Genomic DNA, 25,250 nt, shown 5'->3' with positions numbered 1-25,250 from the left:
CTAGTAGAAGTTATGAGATAAGTAATCGTCGATTAACTCTCTACACAAGTAGAAATCGCGAGACCTTACAGAGAGATTCTGTGGAGCAATCGTGTGTGAAGACAACACCAGCAAGTAAACCTTGATCTAAGAGTTTAACTACTGGGATCAACCTAAATTCACAAAGCTTAAGGCATTCGATTGGATTACACCTTGAGTGATCTACTACTTGGTGGTTCGTTGGACAGAATCTGGTAGGCGAGAACTTCCGTATCCAGTGATATAAAGAGTTTTGGGGATAACACTGATCTAGATATTATTCTACGGTTGATGATGAATGGTTCTTACGAACGATAGATAAGTATTATAATCCTGTGACCGCTTGGTAACGGCGAAGGATTCCTTAATCATCCCTTTCTTCTTATTGTCTTTATATTTATCTTAAAACCAAAACCCCCCTTTGTTATTTATTTTATTTTGCTGATCAAATAACCTATCAATTACACAGCTCTCTGTGGGAACGATCTCTTACTATCGCTATATTACCAGTTAATTAGTGGGAAATATATTTATTAATTTGTTGAGCCTACGACAGCCCATACAAATTTTGGCGCCGCTGCCGGGGAGTAGTCGCTAATTGATTTGTTATTTGTTTAGCTTGTTTTTTTTGTTTTTTTTTTTGATGTTCTTTTTCTTGTGAGTCGTCATGTTTCCTTGCAGAAATAACATGTACGGAGCACAAGATCAATCATATAATAGTGGTAATCAATATGGTTTTAAATCTCATTCATATGACAACTACCAACCATCCTATGGGTATAATCAAAATCAACCTTTTGGCTATGATCGATATCCCACGGAACCTTATGGATATTCTCATACATGTCAACAACCATATGACGGTCAACAAAGTGAACAATCACAAGAATTGGAGGATAGTTATGCTTCTAATCATTTATATCCTGAACTTGAACAGAAGTTTGACCAGTTTATGCTTCAGTTTAAGGCCAGTTTTTCCACATGGGAGTTACTTAAAGAGCAACGTCTACAAATTATTGATCAACATCAACAAAGTGTTGATCAATCACTCCAAGAACTTCAAGAGGGAATTAACAACTTAAGGAGATACATGAATCAACTTAAGGAGGAAATGGAGAAAGATGAGCAACCTTTTGAAATCCTTTGTAACAGTGATGAAGTTATTCCAACTTCGGATCTTTATAATGATCATTCGCCTATTCAAAAGGAGGAGCTTTGGTATGACCGAACCATTGTTATGAACGGTGTGACACACTCAAATGCATATCAACGTTACAATGAATATATATATTACAATGTTTTTAGGCCGGTTGATTTTCAAGAAGTAGACCCGACTTTCTCTTTGTCGGAGACTCATACGGAAGACCTTAGTATTTGCACCAATGAACTAGAATTTTTGGGAGAAGATTCCGATTCCGATAAAGAGGTTGACGAAGAAATTGAGATTGAGATTGAACCAAAATTGATTGAAGTCGTGGAAGACCCAATTGAGCTAGATAATAATAGTTCGATATAGGACCACGATATACTTGAGGTAAATAATTCACTGTTAATTACGAATGAGGATCCGAAACAAGGTTTGTCTAATCCTTTGCATAATTCAATATCTATTGGTCCTTTTCCTCTAATCGAAGTAGCTTCTCAAAGAGTTGTTAACCCAACTTTTAAGAAAATACCTCACTTAGGATTGGAGTTATGTGCTTATAAAGTTTTAACGGATTACTTTGCTTCTAAGTATCCACCACTTGATGTGTTTGATTTGAGTATTGTGCAGGTTCACCAAGCTGAGGAACCTTTTGAAGTTCCCGAATTGTATGTTCTATATCCACTTCCAAGTGTAAAAAGGATTAAGTGTGGGGGAAACTTCAACAAAGTGATAGCTTCAATATTTATGTTTTGTGTTAATGTTTTTTTGAAGCTATTATTTGAATTGCAGATTGTTATTTGGAAGGATTACCAAATTTTCAGATTACTGGTGTATGGACGATAACAATAACATCGGGCTTTGACGACGTTAAACCAAGCGCTGCGTGGGAGGAAACCCATCGGTTTTGTATCTCTATCCATTTTGTTTTTAGTTTTCTTAGTTTTTCATATCATATCTTTCATTCTCATCTTATATTTTACAAAGTCCTATATCTATAATGAAAGTTTTGACGAATTCTCGTCAGAAAATTCTGACTGCACAGTTGTCACTAAAATAGCTCGCGAGACTTCATACGAAGTCCGATTTGAGTGGTTGACCCCAAATTTTAAATAGAACAGACTCACCTTTATTTTCCAAAAAGAAAATCTGAATTTGGAGTCTGTTAAGTTGGAGCGATTGGCCTGGACATTTGAGTTTCGGTATTTTTCCAGAACTTTTTCAGATTGCATGTCAGTCAGTCCGGAGGCCATCAAAGTCAGACCGTTTTTCGAAACACTGTGCACTTTTAACACGTTATAGAAAAGACGTAGGAGAACAACTTTAGTTTAGGATGTTTTTCCTAGTTCCCTAGCCATTTGCACAGTTTTTGAGTTTTTCAGGGATGTTATGTCAGAAATCAGAATTTTCGGTTTTGAACATTGAAGACAATGTTGAGTTTAAGTGTGGGGGAGAATTTAGTATCTACTATTTGCATATACACATAATAATACTCTTTGATTTCTTACATTCTTGAGACTTCATCTTTTGGAGTTAGTTATGAGCTATTTAGGATGACACTCTAAACCTTTTTAAGGTTGAAATAGTTCTTACGCCTATGGATTGAGTTCCACGTTATCAATTCCACAATCCTTAAATATATACATTCATAATTGAATGCGAAACTAAGATATGGTAGTCATTTGAAATATTTATCCTCGCAATTAATCATTACTGAATCACTTTCTTTTTATCTTTGCAGTGTTATGTTTCTCTAAAGTGATTTGGTGGGATCATGATACTACCGTGGATGTTGTAGCAAGGTAATCATTAGTTGAGTATTTGAAAGCCCCATAAAAATTGTCTAACACTCATAAAGAGTGAGCCGAAAAGAAAAAAAAAAGAAAAAAATATATATATATATATAAGGCTCCTCTTCATTTATCTACACTAATAAATGATAGGTCCGGAATTGCGGATTAATCATAGTCGATGAAAACAAAAACCATATCATCATTATATAGCAAGTCAAAAAGACTATTGATGAGGTTCTTGACACTTTGACAGCAGTATGTGTGAAACGTCGGCCCTGTCTCCGTCGCCTAAGCAAGCGTGGAGTGCAGGATCCAAGGCAACTATCACATACTTGCTGAAAAGGGAACATGCGCTTAGAGTATCTAATCATGTGGTCGAGTTAAATGGGTGCTTCTCTCAACTATTGCGCTATAAATATATATCCTTTGACGACATTCATACAAGTATTGTGGGTAACATCTTTAGTCAACATTTGCACACTTCACTTTTCTATTTCCATTTTCTTATCTATCCATGTGATTTCAGTATGCGATTGTTGTGACAAACGTTGCAACAAGTACGATGGCCATCTTAGTAGAGTTTTGCAAACAGGTTGAATATCACACATAAGTAATTGCTAATGTGTGATGATTGGAATGTATGTGGGATGTTTGTAGCTAAAGAACATATGCAAGCTAATTATTTGGCTTTATTACTTTGTGTCTATCCTTAGTTGTTCTTCCAAGGCGAGAAATTGGAGTAGGTGTTGTGGGTATACCTCTTGTAAGCCCTCACGAGACTATAACTCGTCCACTAGGGACACCTAGGGGTTTAAAGGCCTGTTATTCATGCTAAGAGTGACCGTATCCTCACGACATGGAGTTGTTGTATTTAGGATTAGTTTTATTTAGTTTTCTCGAGGATTAGCAAAAGCTAAGTGTGGGGGAATTTGATAAGTGCATAATTCATATGATTTTAGTGCCCATTCCATACTTGTTTTAGCTATTATTCTTGTATGTATTCGTATTATTACTCTTGTTTTCTCTTATTTGCCTCTAATAGGTGAATCATCCAAAAATGAGCTACAAAGTGCTGAAAAGAGCTATGAAGAGAAGTATCCCAAGTATCCAAGCGCCCAAGTCCAAGAGAAGTGGAAGAAGTGCGACGAAAAGGAGCAAAACGCTCATAGTCAAGACACATGCCAAAGACCGATCTTAACTCATTCAAATTAAGGATTTCTCATCACCATCTTGAATAGAATTGAAAGATAAAAAGAATGAGGTCATTCCGAATTCGGATGAAGAAGTTGTGGCCAAAACAGTTCTCATTGAATACCGACGACAATGAAGTCCGCGAACTGGGTTTGCAAACCGAGTTCGCAGACTTATTTCCGAAAATATCTGCTGAAATTTGAAGTTTGCGGACTGGGTAGCGAACTTATCAAATGGGAAACGTGTATTCACACCTTGGAAGGCCTAAGGGCACGTTTGGAGGCGTTATGCCATATTTTCGGGTCGGGTTCCTAAACCTAACTAAATACTTGGAGACCAAGCAATGTAAACCTATAAAAATGTATTAGGTTATGTAAAAATATCATTGAATCTCATATCACAAGTTCTACATCAAAACCTAGGCTTTACCCCTTTAGGGGGGAACCGCCATTATTCATCTTCTTTGTAATATGAGTAGCTAAATCCTTTGTTGATTAAGGATGAATTCAATATTCTAAGCGTGAAGCTTTATTAATAATACAAGTCTATTTGAGAGTTTTTATCATCATCGTTTGTCTTTACCATATCTAGGGTTTATGAGTGATTCTTAGATTGATTTGGGATGCATACTAGATTAGTCTATTGATTGTTCTATCGCTAGTAGAAGTTATGAGATAAGTAATCGTCGATTAACTCTCTACACAAGTAGAAATCGCGAGACCTTACAGAGGGATTCTGTGGAGCAATCGTGTATGAAGACAACACCAGCAAGTAAACCTTGATCTAAGAGTTTAACCACTGGGATCAACCTAAATTCACAAAGCTTAAGGCGTTCGATTGGATTACACGTTGAGTGATCTACTACTTGGTGGTTCGTTGGACAAAATCTGGTAGGCGAGAACTTCCGTATCCAGTGATATAAGGAGTTTTGAGGATAACACTGATCTAGCTGTTATTCTACGGTTGGTGATGAATGGTTCTTACGAACGATAGATAAGCATTATAATCCTGTTAACGCTTGGTAACGGCGAATGATTCCTTAATCATCCCTTTCTTCTTATTGTCTTTATATTTATCTTAAAACCAAAAACCCCCCTTTATTATTTACTTTATTTTGCTGATCAAATAACCTATCAATTACACATCTCTCTGTGGGAACGATCTCTTACTACCGCTATATTACCAGTTAATTAGTGGGAAATATATTTATTAATTTGTTGAGCCTACGACAGCCCATACATTTGGTCAATTAGTTTATATGTATCGGTCCAACTATTTGTTTGTTAAAGGTTTAACTCCGTAATTATTAAAATCAGATCAAATATGCCGATATTACTATAATACGATAGTAAAATTAGAGGTGATGTCTGAATTCAAAACTTGTTAACATCAAATTTTTTACCAATTAAAAAATAAAAATATGATTTTTTTTGAAGCATGTATATATTAAAAGGAACTAACTAGAGATTACACGGGGGAAAGTAATTCCCCTAGAGTCACTTAACAGAATTTGAATAAGAAAAGGAGGGTTGGATAAAATTAACACAGATGGGGCTGCTAGAGGCCATCCAGGTATGGCAGGAGCAGGATTCATTTGTAGGGACTCGAATGCACAAACCATTATGGCTCTTGCACAACCTCTAGGTTTAACTACTGCGCTAACGGAAGAGACATGGGTAACCGTAATAGCAACCAGAATAGCAATGGAAAGACAATGGCCAAGAATGATAATTGAAACGGACTCGGAGAATCTCATGCACTTCATCAGAACATTAGCGGAAGCTCCTTGGTATATATCACAATTGATTGCAGAAATCAAACAAAAAATGCGCCACATACCTTGTTGCCACATTCAACACAATTACAGAGAAGACAACAAAGCAGCGGATGGTATAGCAAACTTTATAGCAGATAAAAGCGAAGAAGAAGGAAGCTACTAATCGACAACGATATGACATAATCCACACGAAATGACCAACGCAATTTCTTAAAAAATTTTGTTTTGTTTCCCAAGTCAAGCAAAGTTAGCCGTGTGAGGTCCATTACAGAATAGACCATCTCAATCTCAAGTCAAACCAAGGGCACCACACCAACCATCCTCATCTACACTTCCCATAAAATCAACCTAATCCCCCATTAGGAAAGGTCTTAAATGGCGTATCAGACGAACAAATCCTCGCCGTCTCCACCTCATTAATAAAACAATAAATTATTACCGCGTCTGAACGATTTTTTCACACGCCATTCCAAATTTCTTTCTTCCCTAAACGGACACTCCAGGAAACTACTCAGAAGCATCTTTAAACCGCTTAATTACAGAGTCCATTCCCATATATAAACACCCAAATCCGTCTTCATCTTCTCCATTCCATTATTATTTCTCTCTCATTCTTCGATTATTATTTGATTTCTCAGTAAAAAACAAATCATGGCGTTTCGTATCAGCAACAATCTGGTCGGAATACTCAACTTCATCACTTTCCTTCTCTCGATTCCGATCTTAGGCGGTGGAATATGGTTGAGTAACAGAGCAAGTACTGACTGTGAGAAATTTCTGGAGAAACCGATTATAGCATTAGGAGTATTTCTCATGATCGTATCGCTCGCTGGTTTAATCGGTGCTTGCTGTAGAGTTTCGTGGTTACTATGGGTTTACTTGTTTGTGATGTTTGTGTTGATTGTGTTGTTGTTCTCGTTTACGATTTTCGCTTTTGTTGTGACTAACAAAGGTGCTGGTAAAATTACTAGCGAAAGAGGTTATAAGGAGTACAAACTGGGAGATTATTCTAATTGGTTGCAGAAAAGAGTTAGTTCTGAGAAGAATTGGAATAGGATTAAGAGTTGTTTGATTGATGGGAAAGTTTGTAAGACTCTTTCTGAGGAAACTAATGTTGATGCTACGCAGTTTCTAAAGAAGCATTTGTCTCCTATTCAGGTATACAATCTGATCTATTCTTTTTTTCTTTTGATTGATTTTGTATTTGGATCTTGATTTTTGAGAAATTAGTTTGAATGATTTGTTGATTTCATGTTGTTCTACAGTGATTGTTTTAGTCATGATAATTTTGTTTATGTATGATCATCTCTTTCAATCCTTTTTAGGGTTTTTTTTTTTCTTCTTTTTTCTTTTTCCTTTTTTTTTTTTTTTTTTTTTTTTGCCTTTTGATTTTTAACCTTTACATTTTTTACTTTTGAGTAGGATTTTGGTTTGATACTGCTTGTTCTTTTTTTTTTCTTAGTACTGATTTCTTGTGATTTCTGTATATACTAGGTAGTTAGGTTATTATGATCGCTGTATGTATGTTCTTTTACTTTCACTAGAAAAATTGGGTGAAAATTGTATAGGTTTTGTTTCAACATAATGGTGTAGAAATTGAAGTTGGGAATATCATTCAGTTTTGGGGTTTCATGTGTTTTGTGAATGGCTTTAGAGTACTGGAAATTTATCCTATGAACTTTAAAATCATATGAAATTGTTCCATTCATATTGTTTTGATGCTTATGGTTGTTATATTATGAACTTCAAATTCTTGTAAACTTTTTGAACTCTTGACTTCAGAAAAAGGTGTAAATTATGATTTTCATTCCTTTTGCTGTGATTGATGGGTTTCTCTGAAATGCTGTTTAGACTTTCTGGTTTGCTTTTTTTAAATGATAAATTAGATTCTGTTGAAGTTACAACTTGAAACATTGCCTTGAGTGCAGCTTTAAATCAATGCATGATGAATAACAATTATGTTTGTAGAGATGGAACTTGAAGTAGGCTTAGGTATGTGACATTAAGTAGTAGCATGTAAATGAAAACATCTTTGAATTCTTAGTATTTCTGTACAAGAATATATGGGTACACACATTGTTGTTGGCTAGTTCTTACTATTAATACAAATTTTCACATGGATTCCTTTTGTGATTGCAGTCTGGTTGTTGTAAACCACCACAAGAATGTGGGTTTCAGTACAAGTCTGCAGCAGTTTGGGATAATCCCGGCAACACCACCTCAGCAAACCCTGATTGTGCAACTTGGAAATCTGCTCCTTCTACTGCTCTATGTTTTGACTGTCAATCTTGCAAGGCAGGAGTCCTTGCGAACTTGAAGAATGACTGGAAGAAGGTTGCTGTCCTGAACATCATTTTCCTCATCTTCCTGATAATTGTTTACTCCATTGGATGCTGCGCATTTAGGAACAACAGAGAAGATAATGCTTATCCTAGATGGAAGGGACACGCCTAGAGGACTCTAATATCTCCTTCTCACATGAATATCATCAGTTATATATCACAGCTGTTCCATACTTCATTCCTAGAAATAGTTAGATCTTTTGTTACTTTGAAAACATGGTTCTGTGAGTTTGTAGATACCTACTTGGATACGAGTTTCATTTGAAACGTGACTATGTAGTAGTAGTTGATTTGGATCCTCATACTTCAACTTATCTTCTATATGTTGTGGATTTCATTGTGAGTTTTGTTTTGCATTTTACATTTTGTTGCAGACAACACTTGTTCCTGTTCCCTTTTACCTTTTTTTTTGCTTGACCCTTTTAGGTTTACCTTCCGTTTGGTGTTCTGTCTTTTTTTCTTCCTGCAGTTGAGAGATTCTTGAGAATTCTCCTTTGTCGGGTAAAATTTGCTTCTTGCTTGGTTGGATAGTGGGTGGTAGTGGACATTGTTGGACCCAACTTTAGAGTGGAAAAGTTATGAAGTTTTTAGGATTAGCTTTCCATACTTATCCAGTAATTGCCTGGCAACAGTTGATCGAAGAGATTCGAAAACCATAATTTGCTTTTATTGTGGTTCAGTTGTTTGGTGCACTTTTCTCCTATGAGTCTATGACCCATTGGATTCCACAGTGGTATGAGAAGACGACCACGAAAGTAAAATGGCCATGAACCTTCAACACTTGGAATAAAAATAAACAACCTTGTTCTCGATAATCAAAATTCTAAATCAGAAAAGCTTCTTCGGAGAACTAATCAGAAACTGTGAACTTGAAATTAGAAACAAAAATCATCGACTATAAACTCTGACTTCCAATATGGAGTCGTGGCCAGGTGGTCAACTATTCCTACTGGTATTCCTGTTCCTGGTTGGTTTTGGTTTTGTCTAGGCGGCTTTAGACCTGAATGGGTAACATCAATCATATCACATAAAGAGTTACCGGAAACACACTTGAAAAACCACTCATCTTACTTTTGTTGTATCTTTTCTCAGACTTATCTGAATGGGTAAACATCCATGGAATTCAATCCTTTGGGGTATGAAATTTGGTGATTTATTTACAAAAAGAAAAAGAAAAAGAAAAAAAAAAAGATAAAGCAAAGGATAGTTGAGATTGGAGAATTCTCTTTTTCCATACCAAAAGTTGTTTGGTAGGATGGTGGTAGTGGACTTTGTTGCCAAGAATTTCAAATTGGTAACTTAAGAAAGTTCGAAATTGTTTGTGTTTTCCTTTGACCCATGGGATTGAAGTTGGATGTTTCCCATCTCCACTGACTATATCAATTTGCAAATTGGAAAAGTGTCAAGATTTACTTTAAGAAAACACGTTTACTTGTTTACGATGGTAAACATATATATAGTAACATATGCAAGGACTTCTCTTTGCTGGTTGGTACGTAATAGTTGTAAAGGCTTTTGACATAACAAAAAATGTGCTAGTCTCCAGCCTTTAAATCATGGTATATACCACCTATAAGCATCATTGCTTGGATTGGAGAAGGGGTTCTTGTAAATCGATTTTGCAAGTAATCTCTTCATCAAATGTTTCTTGAATCACAATATTGAGTACTTTCTTTGAATCATCGTCGTCATCAGCATCAGTCGTTGTTTGTATCTTTTTGAAGTCTTTTGATTTACCCCATAATACAATGTATAGACCAGCTACCACTGCAAAAGCACCTGCCATGCTGTTGAAACAAAACATGACTGTCTTCATTAGTTTTTCTTATGCAGTTACAACAGTTAGAGTTGAATTATGAGTAAAAATCGAGCTCCGGATTTTCAGAAAGTATTTCAGTCGGTTTACCTTCCTGTATATAGCTCTTCCTGAAGGAATAAACAAGCCAAAATTGTTACAATGACAGTACATAGAGGATTGAACATTGCAGAAAAAAGTGGCCCTCTTAATGAAATGCACCATGCTTGAACGAAGAATGAAAACGCAGAACCTATAACACCCTGCACTTATAGACATACATATGGTGAGCCATATATGAGTGCAACTATGGAGTCCTACAATTTTTCACATTCTTTATATGAATTACTTACAGAATAGATAGCACATAGGAGTTCAAAACTTGAATTTAAACGCCACGAATTAGGATTTGGTTCCAAAAAGTATGTGACAAAAGTTGATTGCAAGGTTGCAAAGAAACACATCCACGCGGATAAACAAAGGTGATTAGGGTAACTTGCAGTCATAGGAACCTGCAAAATGAGCCAACAAGCCCAGCAAGCACAACTTCCTAAAAGAAGAAAACAACCCAGCATCCAATTGTTGGGACTTCCGACAGTCACAGAGGAGTTGAAGTAGTGCAAAACGATGGAATTCTGATTTTGTTGTTGAGGGGTAAATTCTGTATTGAGAAGCTTTGGACCCTTCATGAATGCTATGCAAAATGCTCCACTGACACATATTACTGTTCCGACTATCTTTGCCAATGTACTCAGGCTTCTTATATCAACGTTCTCTAATCTGTTTTCGGAGTCAGGTTAACACCTTAAGCAAGCAAAATTTTGACAATATTTGTAGATATATAAAGTGAAATCAACTTACCCAATTAAGGCTGCTAGCAGAAAGGTGATGGCAGGGAGTAAGTTCCCCATTGCACTGGCTATGGATGATGATGTCAAATACAATCCTTCAAAGTAAATATTTTGATTCATTGTTACCCTGCACAGTTAAAAAATCTTTAGTCAGTTGCCAGCTTTGAGTTTTGGGAATCGGTCAAGTAGTTGACCAGCGTTGACTGACTTGACTGCTCAAATTTTCCTGATAGCTTGCTTACCCAATGAGAGAAGCAGCAAATATCAAACTAAAGCTCCTCATTCCTAAAGCAGTTCCTGGTTTTTTCCTGTGTAGAGTCATTTGCATATTTGATTAACATTTGAGAGTACAGAGACAAAGAGACAAAAAAAATAAATTTACTGTAAAGCTTTACCTTTGAGAAAAATAAGCAATAGGAGCAAGAACAAGAGTAGCTATGGCTTGTCTGTAAACAACAAAAACCCTAGGACTCATTCCTTGTAAAAGAACAGTTCTAGAGGAGAGTGCTAGAGCTGCATAAGTAAACTGCAAACCAATCATAGCCATTGCAGGCTTATAATCTTCCCACTTTCCCATATTTTTCTTTCTTTTTTAGTTTTTGTTGAGATGATGAGATGACTACAAGTGTTGTAAGTAGCTTCAGTTTTAATGAGCTTATATACACAGTCTTTGCCTCGGTTAGCAATGATGTAATATAATAATTCTAACAAAAACAAAATTTCTGGAAATGATTGTATCACATTAAACTGCAGAAGATACATTATGCTTAAGGAGTAGGATATTCTCATCATCTTGGTATTTTGGCATTATATTTGCTGCATTTCCCACATAAAAAAGGAACAGAAACTGAATTCGACATGAAGTACAATCAATAATAATAGAACAGAAACTGTGTGCAGCTTCACAGCATATGTGGCGGCAAGTGAATCCGTAACACGCAATGTCTATGTGTAGGTTTTGGATCAAGTGAAGATTGGTTATTCTATATTCATTTTGAGTTGGCTATACCATGTTATATATTGCTATATAAAACAAATTTGGTTTGTCATGGGAAAGTTGAAGAAAGAGTTAAATGAAACGTATACACACCGGATATTCAATATGGATTAATCGGTGAATAAGCATTTGATGATCAAGGGGCGGTGCTATCTGTTAGTGCTTCCATAATCCAAATGCATGTGGTGGTATCCTACACCTAATTATCTCTTGTATTTTCTATTGACAAGCACGTAGTTGTGTGACTCTTACCAGTGACAGACTTACCAACATTTAAAAACCGGCGTAAGCACAGAACGCTCGACCGGCAGAAAGAAAAGGTGGGCATAAGACCTGAACCTCCAAGAAAAGAAGAAGAAACAAAACATCTAAATCTCTAAGCAGAAAGGCCATTTCTACGAATTCCTCCTTTCCGTAGCTCTTACCCTGGCATTTGATGCCTGGGGCATATTTCATTCAATTTCTTCCAACTTCAATTTCGTCTTTCTGTACTTGATCATAGCTTCTTTTCTTCTTCGGATCGAAATCTCGTTTCGTTTCCTTACCTTTCTTGAGCCGAGAAATCATAAAATCCACATTATAGCCCTTTTCTTTAATTGCTTTCAAACTCTTCTCTAATGCTTCCAGTTCATCCATAGGAGTGGTCCACTCGCAAGTTCTTATGGCACAAAACTAGCTAGTAATTCTAGCAGATAAACAACAAAAAAAGCATTTAATGTCAGACAATTTTGTAGCCTATGTACACAACCAAGCAAACCTATGCTGCTATGCACTAAATATGCATACTGCCACTCATCTACGGCCTACATCCAAACTGATATAAAAAAATAGAGGTAGAGAGAAAACCCATCGATGATGTTGATATGAACATGGTTTGCGTATTGGTTATGGTGACTGCAGAGTTCATAATTACCTGATCTTTGATTTTATCTTCCTGCCTGTGACTAGTTGTTGTCTTCCTGCCATTGATGCTTTTCTTTTTTTTCGATTGAACAGATTTAAAAAAGAAAACTTCTATTGATGTTAATGGAAATGATGTTGCCACTAACCAAAATTTCGAAAAATTAACAAATTTTAGCGCGCAGGGTTCATGCGACATGTGATCACAGGGTCAATTTTTTTTTACCGAGAATCAAATTTTGGGCCACATTGGTAGAATTTAGGTCAACATGACATATTTGATCCACCTAAATCTGATCAGTTTATGCTGAGATGACTACTACTACATAAACATGGTAAGTACCTTTGAGAGAGAACTAGCTTTTTTAAGTTTGTTCCTGATAAGTTAATAAACCGATACGGAATTGGAATTTTTTACATTAATTTTTGAATAAAGAAAGATTAACAAAAATCACTAAACACTTGGATATATCATATCCGATCTATCTACGAGTTTATCCAACGCACGGACAGAAGTAAAAAAGAAACATCTCATTCTAATTTCTTTAAGCAAAAAAGAAACATCAAGGGATATTAGTATTTTCTTTTTAATAAAGAATACGAGAGTTCTTTAAAAATTTAAAAATTCTGGATCAATTTGCACTACCTTTAACAAGTCTCTTCCTTTTCGCTGGGATTTAATTTCAGCTGGGAACTTCCCAATATCAGTTACTTTCCTTTTTCTGGCTGCTTGAGATTTGGTTTGAGCCGATTAAGAAAAGTCATGTTACATTAGATCTGAATTATGGAGAAATGACCAGTTTGCATTTGAAGAACCAAATGACCTCTTCGAAGGATGTCCAACACTCCACCTGCAGAGAGGGATAATATGAACTTTGGTAGGATAACAACAAGAGAACGGGAGATACACAAATACGCAAAAAAGAAAAAAATTTCTAGGGGAAAAAAAGATATTATTACTCCCTCCGTTTCTAAATAATAAGCTGGTTTCATGTGTTATTTGTATATAAAACCTGTCTATTTTTTTGAAACGAAAATAGTACATCATTGTCTTCGGATTTAAGCACCTAGAGTTAATTGGTCAAGGAGGTAAAGTTTTTGAGAGGATAAATCATTATGTTAGACGGTGGTGTTGTTGTTGGTGTTGAAATATCTGTCGCTGCTGTTGATGGAAGAACATCAAGATCTGTAGTTGTTTTTGCTGAAGTGGGTTTTAGGGTTTCAACATCTAAAGAAGAATTTGAGGTAAGCTTTATATAAGACCCGCCTTTATTCTAGGGTTTGAATGGAACCATCGATCGTCCATTTGTTTTTTATTACCTGATCCAGCGGACGTGATAACCGATGTCTAAATATTTGGATACACGTGGAGGTAATGTATTCACAAAATTTTGCTCAACCAGATTTATCAAAGCCTTGTCAAATATACATTTTACACCACCACCAATAATAAGAAAAATGGTCTAAACATGAACTAACTGCAAATGGTCCTGCGAACAGGAACCTGGATTGGTTTTTGTTTTTTACTTTTAGAACCATTCCTTGGGACCATGGTTTTTCTTGGGACCATGGTCTTATTAGGACACCTCTCTATAATTATAAGGAGTGTCCTCAAATGTGAAAATGACTAATCTATTCTTAACCTAATTTAATTTAAAACTAACTTAATAACCACCAATATATATATATATATATATATATGACCACCACCTCCTTCCACCACCACCGCCCACCACTACCTCATTCCACTACAACCACCACCTCTATATATATAACTTAATTTAAACAATTAACAAAGGTATTCTCACAAACCCATTATTTGCCATTCGTTTTTGGTTGAAAAAATGAGTATTAACCATCAAAATGAGTTGAAAATGGAAGTTGCAGAGAAACGTTCGATTAGGAATTATGTAAAAAACTTTGTCGAACTAACCGAACCTAATGGAAATGATGAACATGAAGAACAGTTTGGCTATTTCGCAAAAATAACTCACAACCGAACATCAATTCGGTCAGTTCGGTTACGTCACAAAAAACATTTCCCAACCGAACTGGTCAGTTCGGTTACGTCACAGAAAACATTTCCCAACCGAACTATTGTTCGGTTACGTCGCAAAAAAATTCCTAACCGAAAACGTCGCAACAAATATTTCCTAACTGTTCGGTTACGTTGCAAAAAACATTTCCCAACCGAACTTTGGTTCGGTTACGTCGCAAAAAATGTTTCTTAACCGAACTTAAAGTTCGGTTTGATCGTAAAAAGTTTTAAATTTTTTTGTAACCAAACTATTTAATGGTCACACCAAATATATAGTTTAGTTTGAACTATTTAAAGTTTCAATTTTTCGTAACCGAACTTCTTACTGGTAACTAATCATTAGTAATCATACGAATCATACTAGTCACTAATCATTAAGTTCGTTTTTAGTCATAAATTTGGTAACCGAACTTAATCGCAAAAAAAATTAAAATTTCTCAAAAAGAAAATTTCCAGTTTTTTGTAATAGAAATTCTTAATGGTAACTAATCATTACTAATCATACTAATCATTACTAATCATACTAATCATTAACTAATAACTAATTAATCATTAAACTAACACATTTAATTAAGGAGAGTAAATCTGATATTAAGAAAAACATTTAGATAAGGGATGATTTAGGATTATTTATAATGTCTTGTCTAAAACAGAACCATGGTCCCACAAAAAAAAAACTATGGTCCCAAAAAAAATGGTTCTGCTTTTAGTGCACCAGAAAGAGAGACAGGCTCACTTCGGCCCAACACTTGGCAAAATTGTGAGGTAATGCCAATGAAACATCCTACTCGCCAGAGTCCATTGGGAAAAAAAAAATCTGGGACGACACTGTTCTCAACCATATCCACAGTACCATTTTTCAGAGCACCGCTCCACTGACATTACAACTTTCTAAGTAACCAACTGCTTCCACATTTAATGGATGTCTGGAATCATCAGAAGTCCTAACATTTAATGGTTGTCTAGTTGGCAATGATCCCATACCATCTTTTAACCAAAGAAAGGCGGTAAACTGCTCACTGTTCTTTTGCAACAAGAGCTTCTATTGATTCCTGTCAAACCCAAATAGTTTGTAATTATAACAAATGAGTTATAAAGGTAATCAAAAAGCTGCTTGGATTTTCATTTTTTCTTTTAACTTTGGCCACTGTCTTACATCTCATACTACTCTAGACTTACAAATGACAGAAAGAAAATGCAATGCAAAGGAATAATGTTCCCAACGACTACTCAAAATGTGATGCAAATAGCATTGATTCATGAAAGCAAGAGAAAAATGCAGAATTTGCAAAAGAAAATATTGTAAATGAAAATCAGATTTTAGAAGATGAAACGTGAATGCTACATCTGGGATGCAAACAATCCTCACTTTGGGGGCTAAATAAGAGTCGTGGGCTAAGAAACAGTAGCGCACACATAAAGTTTAGATAGAATATCTTGAGCATAAAGTATTTAAATGCACTTTTTGATATGGATGAAATAAAAAATGTTCAAACCTGAGTTATAGGTTTCAGCCTTCAGGGAACTAACTGGCATTGGTTACAGGGAAAGAAGAAATCCTTCTTCGGTGCAGCTCATTCATAAGTGTATTAATCTCTGGGTACTGGGTTCCCAACAAGTGACCAGCACAATGCCTGGGATGGAGACTCTCTGATAATTACTCTGGTTTCACTCCTGCAGAGAACATATATAACCCATTACCAACTCACTCAGACAAAAGGCCTTATTGTAAGTCTGCTATCGCATCAAACCTAGGTATAGGAGACCAGTACATAAATCTACAAGGACTCTAGGAGCTAAGTGGTTTCTCCATAGCGCATGATGGTGGTGAAGCTGAAATTATCTTTCAGAATAGTATCATAACAAATACAGAAGTAGCTGAACTCATGTCTTACCAGCTAATTGAGGAACTGTTTTACATCTTTAATCGCTAAATATTACTATGACAACAGAAAAGCAAGGTGGAATAAATAAAAACTTAATAATTTGCTGTAACTTGAAACCTATATAACATAGTAAAAATTTGGAGAACAGATGACACTTAAGAGGCACTCAAACTTGCAAGTTGCAACTTACCAGGGAGTCTTTCATTTGCTTTATCACATTTGTGTGCTTCTCTATAGCATCGTTTACAATTTCTAATGGATCATCCATCTTCTCCAACAGAATAGATATTACCGGCACAAGCTATACAGGGTGTTGCTTCCATGCACCTGTTCAGTTTGGAAGTTAGACATGGCACATCAATGATCATAGTTAAAATGTTCAGGAGAATGTACTAAAGGCATGAGTTTAACACAATGGGACATTACCAACTCCGACAAAAAGCCGTAAAGTAAGTCCGCTGTCACATCAAACCTAGGTATAGGAGAGCTGGACATAAATCTACAAGGATTCTAGGACCTAAGTGGTTTCTCCATAGTGCATGATGGTGGTGAAGCTGAAATAACCTTTTAGAACAGTCTCATAATGAATACAGCAAAAACTGATCTCATGTCTTACCAGCTAATTGAGGTACTGTGTTTCCATCAACACAAGTGTAGCCCTATGCTTTACACGCTAAGTCAGTTTTAACCTTAAATCAACAAAAACATCTTTGATTGCTAAATATCACGTCAACAGAAAAGCAAGGTGTCATAAACAAGACTTGTGAAAAACTTATATCACATTGTGCAAAATTGGAGAACAGATGACCAATGGAGGCCATTAAACTTGCAACCTACCAGGGAGTTCATTTGCTTCATCCTTTTTGTGTACTGCTCTACAACATCAGTACAATCTTTAACGCATTATCCATCTTCCACCAGCAGCTTTTTCTTACAGGATCTGTGTGATGCCTCCAACAGAATATATTATTGGCACAACCTATACTGGGTGTTGCTTTCATGGACCTATATTCAGTTTGGCGCATCAATGATTACATTATTAAAATATCAACCACAACATACTAAAGGCATGTCTTTAAACAATGGGCAGCAAAAGTACAAAGGAACCACCATCAAAATATTAACTCAAAATGATTTTCAAGATCCAGGCTTCCAGCTTTAAGCAATCTAGAGTTTATCATAACCATGTCATTACTGTGATGCGGGAAACTCCTAAGATTAAGGGCTACATTGTCAATTATCAGTTTCTTACGTAAGTTCGTTAGCACTCATATAGTGTTCATTTTCAAAAAAGGATAGAAAGCTAAATAGCTGGCAAAGGTTAAGAATACAACTCAACACATTTTACATCTTAGTGCTGTGTAGATCAAAATTTCACTACTCATGGACTTCAGGATAAGCATTAGGAGTAACTAACTAGAAACTTCATGTAAGGAAATAGCTCGCTTGTGAAATCCACAAAAAATGTTTACTCCACCACTCCTCGTAACATTTTAAGGAAAATAGTGGTACATGAAATTAAACTAAGCCATCTTGATGATAGATTGCATGAGTGCACCTTTATCTAATCCTCTTCATATTTAAGATTGAGGGCGATAAGACTGTGGACAGAACTAAGCAACCAAAAGATTGACAGCGATAAGACTGTGGACAGAACTAAGCAAACCAGAAACAGGTCACCTTAGTGTAAATAGTGTCATTTATTTATTTTTATTTAAGAAAAGACCAAATTTATTGATGAAAGAATAAAGGGAATACAAAATTAAGGAAAATAATTCCTGCAACAAAAGGAAAAAATATGGGCACCATGTCCTAATACCCAAAAAAAGGACCCAACAGATGATATCAGGTCCCAAAGACTCGTAAACCCAAAAAAAGGAACACAAGAACGGGAATAAACCCAGAATCAATGAAATCTGTAATATGCATGATCAGGCATTTTAATTCTGTGAAATCTGTAATTTATCTCATAATTTAGTGTAAATAGTGTCACAAATCCCAGCAGTCTCATCTTTCTCTTCTAGTGGCATCACCACGACACCAAAATACAGAAAGCAAATCAATTAATTCATAAACCATATATAGATTCCACCACATCATTTAGTATATGAAACTATACCTCGTATAAGCTGAATTTATCTCAGCTATCACCAACTTCTTCCCAGTAGTAACAGTCACAAGCATCACTGATTCTCCTCATCAAAAACACCATCTTATTCCCGGTAGTAACCGTCACAAGCATCACCAATCCTCTTCAACTAAATCACCATCTTCTTCCCAGTAGTAACAGTCTCAAGCATCACCAATCCTCGTAAATCAATTCACCATCTTCTTCCCAGTAGTAACAGTCGCAAGCATCACCAGTCTCAAGGTTCAAGGACTCCCACCCACCATTTATGATGAACTTCTGCGGCGAATCTCTGAATTTTTTCACTTCGTCGTTCCAATTTAGTTTTTGCTTGTTCTGATAGTACTTGACGTTCGAACAGGTCAGACGATGTTTAATATTAGCTAGTAACTCTAATGGAATTGAGTTGATTTGAAGCACATCACGACTGAAGTCTTTGAATACCACTGTTATATCAGTGCCAGATAGACAATCTCGATCTCGTCTAGTTTAACCACAATGTGATTTGTTTCTACAAGCTCTACTAGGAAAAATAAAGTCAGTGCAAAGACAGCCCGAGCCCCTGTGGGGAAAAAACCATGAAATTCGTACTCCGGCGGTTCAAAATAATTGATAACTATAGGCTCGGATTCCCACAAATCTGTAACTTTGTCAACAAAGTCCTGGAGATCTTTGTTACGGTCATCAGTCTGTACAACAGGGGTCGACTCCAACTGGAAATGGATATTATTAGTCTCTTCTGTCCCCAACATGATCTGGTTGTGCAAGTGAAAGTGCAAGAGAGGCGTTATCTCATGATCTCCAGCTCGGAAGAAAGGACACTTTATGTTCTCGTACATAACATCTATATGGGGATGGGCACTGGAGGTTTTATACCCAAACCCATTCACATGCGCTTCGAGGGTACCCATAATGGTCTTCCACCTTGCCCTCCTATCTTGGGACAGATTGTGATGTTAGTTAACTTAATAATATCTTGCACATTAGTTTCCAACTGCAGTTTCACCGGAGTGGAAGGTCTTACAACATCACCTATTTTGTTAAAAACATCTTCCGTCCCAAAATAACCCCTGAGCAATCTATAGGAAGTTCGAATTTTTACCGAGGAAGCAAGGTTTGCCTGCATATACCTTTCCATCTCCTCAAAATACAGGTCTTTAGTGCTTTTAGTTGCAGCCATATCACGAGATGGTTTAAACACAAGAGTCTTGTCGAAGCCTTCAAATTTTCTGATGGCAGCTTCTAAGGTTTCTTCCGTGTACTGACAAGCTTCCATTGACAACAGATCTACATAAAAAGAACAAATGACGTACTTCTTAGCAATAAAACTGGCAAGGAAAAACTTCATATTTCTATCATACATGTCAAACTCGTACACGCAAGAATGAGGGTATTAACAAGAAGATGGCATTCATAAAAGGGCAAGAAGTTGATTCCAAACTAACAGTCTGTACTTGCAAAGTTATAAATTTATATGTTGTGTTACACTTAATTGTGCTTGAACACTAGCATAATTGTAACATCAACCAGTATGGATCCTACACATACACTAGAGATATATTGATTTTTCCAGTGTTGACAATAGACACCCCTTGTACAAGTTTCCAACACTTCATAAACCCACAAACACCCACACAAGAAGCGAAAAAAACACAAAATCATATCAGAAAATACAATCTAAACAGTTGTGCTTCAGCCAAAACCTAAAGCGGATCGCTATGGCTAACAATTGCATTCAGAACAGATCTACTTGTACAATGTTGGGTAATTTCATGTCTTACACAAATTATCAGAGACTAACTTATGGTAAGAACTTCTGATAATTCATGTCCAGTATAAAATCAAGTTAAATGCCAAACCAATTAGAAGAAGGTAGTATGAGCAAATAATCAAGCAAAATAAGCATGATAATGATCTTCTAACTGCTAATTACCTCTACCTGACCTGATGGACAAACAGTTTGAAATATTACTACGGGTGGAACAACTAAGAACCCTAGAAAAAAAATCAGATAGAACTCTAAATTATCCACAGGTGATTGTTAAAAAACAAATGAGTAGAAAAGACATCGAAATCAAACCTCAAAATCTCAGATGAATTCCAGAAGAAAAATCTGATGAATGCGAAACTAGGGTTAGAACCTGAAGCAGAAGGAGGAACAGAGAAGAGAAATTTAACGAGTTAAACTAGGGGTGAATTTGGTTTTCACGAAATTTTAATGGGAAATTTGGCGTCAGATTGTTGTGCCCTATTCAACATGGTTTTACAGGTTCCATACTTTTAAGTTTTAAGCACTCTTTTATAGGGCCTCTGCGCGTCAACATGGTACTGTTGGGGTCACATTCCAATAAAAAGGGCTCCACATGTAAGACAAAATAAAATTACTACTACTAATTAATAAATTCGAAAACCCCATGTCCAAATAATTTTCATAATGGCCAAATAACCCTCTGTTAATTATTTGGGGAATATTTAATTAGATTAAATTTAATTATTTGGAAAATATTTAATTAGGTTATATTTAATTAGTGTTAATCATTTGGTCAGGTTAGATAACTTAGCTTTTGGATTAAATTAATAAATTCCATTTATAATCAGGAGAGTATTTTATTAGGGTAAATTCCATTTAGCAAAGTATAGCCTAATTAAACATGAAACAAAGTACGTATACTTTGTTGCTATCTACGACTACGACTAGGAAATCACAGCTCCTAACCGTAACTGGTTCGATCCTCAAATACATTTTTATTTTCTCTTAGCTTCCATAAAATTTGAACAGAAAACTAGGATTCTGTTTGCTTATGTAACTAAATTGTTATCCTTTCAAAGTAGTGGGATCCTTGTATCTATAGGATTGGCTATATATCCTACTCCAACTTAGTATTAGGATCCTTGATATATTCAAATTTCAGAGTAGTGGGATCCTTGATAAGTTTGACTTCATAGATTAATTCAAATCCTCGTTTAATTGGGGCCAAAGAAATTAATTGGGGCCATGACATTTTATTTGCACCCAAAATTTTTAAGGACGTATTAATCCGACTATGAATATATTGTTTTATCCTTACTATTTTTTTTCAAATGACGACCCTAATTAACGACCATTTATAGACATTAACGACAGTTCAAAGTCGTCATATACATAATTAAAACAATAACGACTCTTCCAAAGGGTCGTCAGGGAATTGATTATGTATATGATGATTCTAAACTGTCGTGCATTTCCGCCATTAACGATGAAGATAACGATTCTTTTTAGAGACTAACGACTGTTTTTAACGACACTTCTAAAACACTAACGACTGTTTACAGTCGTCATATGTATAATTAAAACAATAACGACTCTTCCAAAGGGTCGTCAGGGAATTGATTACGTTTATGACGACACAAAACTGTCGTACATTTCCGCCATTAATGAATCTTCGACAGTTTAGAGTCGTCACAAAATTAACGACTGTTTGGGGTCGTCACTGAAAATTTTCAATACCATGACGACTTTTCATACAGATCTGGGGGGAAAAAATCAGACACAAAATTACAGACAAAAAATCTGAAAAAAAAAAAAGAATTAAACTCTAATTAAATCAGATTATCACTAATTATTTAGGGGCATTTTAGCCATTTAAAAAATATTTTTTTAAAGGGTGACCCAAATTAGGATTGGGTGACCTCTTTGGTCCTCTAGTGCAAGGTTCCAATTAAAATGTTTGGCCCCAATTAAGCTAGGATTCAAATCTACGGATATATCCTTACACTAACCCGTACCTAAATCTTTCATAGATTTGACTAAATCCCGTATTTCCTTCTTTATCCAAACTTCACTATGAAAGAAATTTCTAAAAAAAAAAAATGTAACGCCAAGAAGATTTACAGTTAGGATTGGCAGTTGTCAAATTTAACCGTAAGGACATTACGGTTGGTTTATCTAAAACCAAACTCAGCCGTAATTCTTTTTTCGTTTTCTTTAAATCTAAGATATTTTACGGTTTAGTTTTGTCAAAGTCGAATCCAATCGTAAATCACCACAAAAACACATATAGTCTTTTATTTTTTATTTACGGTTAAGAATTTTGTGCTTCCTAACTATAACAGTCTCAGGGAACAAGTTTACGGTTAAGAAATTAAGATTACCTAACCGTAATTGGTTCCAAAAACTTAATTTTTCAATATTTCAAACACAATTAGTTTGTTGATCACAATCACTTTTATCAATTTGCTTCTTCCACATCTTTAATAGGAATTCCAATCGATGATTATAATTTTTTCGATCGATCAAAAGACGATGAGATGATTTTAATTGGCAAAAAAGGAAGGATTTACGGTTGATGAAGAGAGGTAGTTTAGAAGAAGAAGAGGAGTAGATTTTTGAACTACAATTAGGTTTTGATTTTAGTTTTTAAGTTTTTATTTTAGATGAAGAGTAACTTAGACATTTAATATTGCATCAAGATATCCCATAACTAATCTTTTAGTCATTAGGAATCCAAGTGAAGCCCCTCTATTGGAATGTGATGCCCCAATAATAGGCTTATAGAATGCTACACTTATTAGCTTTAGCATGTCTGCCAAAGCCTTGGCAATCCTACATCACCTCAAGAGGTGAAATCCATTTTTACCAAAATCTTTTAACCAGAAGTGTTTGTACCCTATTAAAATAGCATACGTGCGTAACACATGAGGCTTATAATGGAAGCATAAATCCGGTTTATTATGGAAACCGGTGGGTTTGTTATGGAAACCCACAAGGCTTATTATGGAAGCCTGGGGTTGGTTTATTATGGAAACCGGTGGGTTTTTTATGGAAACCCACAAGGCTTATTATGGAAGCCTGAATTTGGTTTATTATGGAAACCGGTGGGTTTGTTATGGAAACCCACAAGGCTTATTATGGAAGCCTGGATTTGGTTTATTATGGAAACCGGTGAGTTTGTTATGGAAACCCACAAGGCTTATTATGGAAGCCTGGATTTGGTTTATTATGGAAACCGGTGGGTTTGTTATGGAAACCCACAACTCCATGGGTTAAAAGATCTTAATAAAAGAGGTTAAGATTTTCATGGAATAGTTATTATAGATAATTATTAAATATTATTTAAGATAAATCCTGATAAAAGAAGAAATTTATCTTAAGTAGTTATAATTATTATTCAAGATAATAATTATTTGGGATAAGTGAAGATTATGATAAGTATTATAATTTATCATGAATCTGGTTTTTATTTGGGATTTATACAGATGAGGGAGGTTATTTGGATAACTATCAAAACCCTAAAGCTACATCTATTTTCTGCCTATATATAGAGACAAAATCTCAAATCAAAAGGTACAAAATTCTATTCTTTTCACCATAATACACTTGCATAGAACATCCGCTGATTTTAGCATCGGAGTGTTTTTGCAGGTACCCCCACCTCTTTTGATCAATTCTTTGGAGATTTTTCATCAACGGTAGCGATTGGATCAACTTTCTCGCATCTCGAAGATTGTTGGAGTGATCATTTTTGCACCAACATCTTTTGGCGCCGACCAAGGGGATACGAAGAAAATATCGTGCTCCTCATTTGATAGAAGCCGTTCTCAGACGATTTTCGAAACTAGGGTTTCAAAATCATTGTGAACAAAAAGTTACAGAAGGTTTCACAACCTTTTCAGAAGTTACAGAAGGTTTCACAACTTTTATGGAGGTCACGGAAGGTTTCACAACCTTTTCAGAATTTCCAGAAAGTTGCAGGAAGTCTAACAACGTACCAGAAAGTTACAGGAAGTTCCAACTACGTAGCAGAAAGTTGCAGAACACAGTTCAGAGAGTTGCAGGAGCTTCTGAACACTTTCAGAAAGTTGCTGAACGATTCTGAACGTTTTCAGAAAGTTGTAGGGAGATCCAAAAAAGTCGCAGAAAGTTTTTCCAAAGTTGTTAAAAGAAAAGAGAGGCATATGGATGCATCAGGAGTAAATCAACCTGAGATGGATGTAGATGTACCCATCGGAGATTTGATGAATCAACAAGCAAACCCTCGAACGTTGAGAAGTGTTGTTGTCCAAGGAGATTACGACGAACAGGATGGAAGAGAAACATCGATGTCTTCATCGGTAACAACATCTCGATCTCGTTTTGAGGGATCTTTTCAAGGTTCAGAGAGAACAACGTCTCGATGCGCAGGTCACCATCTCCAACCATCAGCCGAAGCTTCCATCATCGAGAAGGTTTTCAAGAACAGCATCCAAGCATCCATGAACGACGACAGGCCGACCTCGTTAACAGAGGAGTAGGCTCTCGAGTTGACGATCTGTCGGCAGAATCAGCTAACGTTCGGTTAACTTCTCAGGTTAATGTATCACCATCTATGCAAGCTAATATACCACCAGCTGCTCGAGTCGATGACCCACGGG

At 35.9% G+C, this 25,250-nt stretch overlaps 2 protein-coding genes and 1 long non-coding RNA gene across 3 annotated transcripts; 1 reads left to right on the top strand and 2 right to left on the bottom strand.

Moving 5' to 3' along the window:
* The first annotated feature begins 6,328 nt into the window (after nucleotides 1–6,328).
* Nucleotides 6,329–8,645, top strand: LOC113282634 (tetraspanin-8-like). Its single transcript, XM_026531676.1, has 2 exons — nucleotides 6,329–7,081; nucleotides 8,063–8,645. The coding sequence occupies exons 1-2, from the start codon at nucleotides 6,575–6,577 to the stop codon at nucleotides 8,375–8,377; spliced, it is 822 nt and encodes a 273-aa protein (XP_026387461.1). The 5' UTR covers nucleotides 6,329–6,574; the 3' UTR covers nucleotides 8,378–8,645.
* Nucleotides 8,646–9,746: 1,101 nt separating this feature from the next.
* On the bottom strand, nucleotides 9,747–11,488 carry LOC113277781 (WAT1-related protein At4g30420-like). Its single transcript, XM_026526776.1, has 6 exons — nucleotides 11,307–11,488; nucleotides 11,154–11,219; nucleotides 10,922–11,038; nucleotides 10,414–10,840; nucleotides 10,172–10,323; nucleotides 9,747–10,052 (listed from the first exon to the last, which is right to left on the bottom strand). Exons 1-6 carry the CDS (start codon nucleotides 11,486–11,488, stop codon nucleotides 9,845–9,847), a joined length of 1,152 nt encoding a protein of 383 aa, XP_026382561.1. The 3' UTR covers nucleotides 9,747–9,844.
* A 3,944-nt stretch (nucleotides 11,489–15,432) lies between these two features.
* LOC113282633 lies at nucleotides 15,433–21,124 on the bottom strand. The gene is made up of 6 exons (XR_003327059.1): nucleotides 20,941–21,124; nucleotides 18,852–20,147; nucleotides 17,570–17,737; nucleotides 16,923–17,059; nucleotides 16,343–16,520; nucleotides 15,433–15,898 (listed from the first exon to the last, which is right to left on the bottom strand). It is a non-coding gene; the product is annotated as an uncharacterized LOC113282633 (long non-coding RNA).
* Nucleotides 21,125–25,250: the final 4,126 nt, after the last annotated feature.

The sequence above is a fragment of the Papaver somniferum genome, chromosome 5 (assembly GCF_003573695.1).
Source record: "Papaver somniferum cultivar HN1 chromosome 5, ASM357369v1, whole genome shotgun sequence".
NCBI lineage: Eukaryota > Viridiplantae > Streptophyta > Magnoliopsida > Ranunculales > Papaveraceae > Papaver > Papaver somniferum.
Note: the sequence above shows the minus strand (reverse complement) of the source record. Positions and strands in the feature narration are given on the sequence as shown.

Coding starts and splice junctions, on each gene's coding strand:
- LOC113282634 (XM_026531676.1), top strand. CDS start 6,575: ATGGCGTTTCGTATCAGCAACAATCTGGTCGGAATACTCAACTTCATC. Junction 7,082..8,062: donor AGCATTTGTCTCCTATTCAG/GTATACAATCTG, acceptor TTGTGATTGCAG/TCTGGTTGTTGTAAACCACC.
- LOC113277781 (XM_026526776.1), bottom strand. CDS start 11,488: ATGGGAAAGTGGGAAGATTATAAGCCTGCAATGGCTATGATTGGTTTG. Junction 10,841..10,921: donor CTGCTAGCAGCCTTAATTGG/GTAAGTTGATTT, acceptor CTCCGAAAACAG/ATTAGAGAACGTTGATATAA. Junction 10,053..10,171: donor GAAGAGCTATATACAGGAAG/GTAAACCGACTG, acceptor TTGTTTCAACAG/CATGGCAGGTGCTTTTGCAG.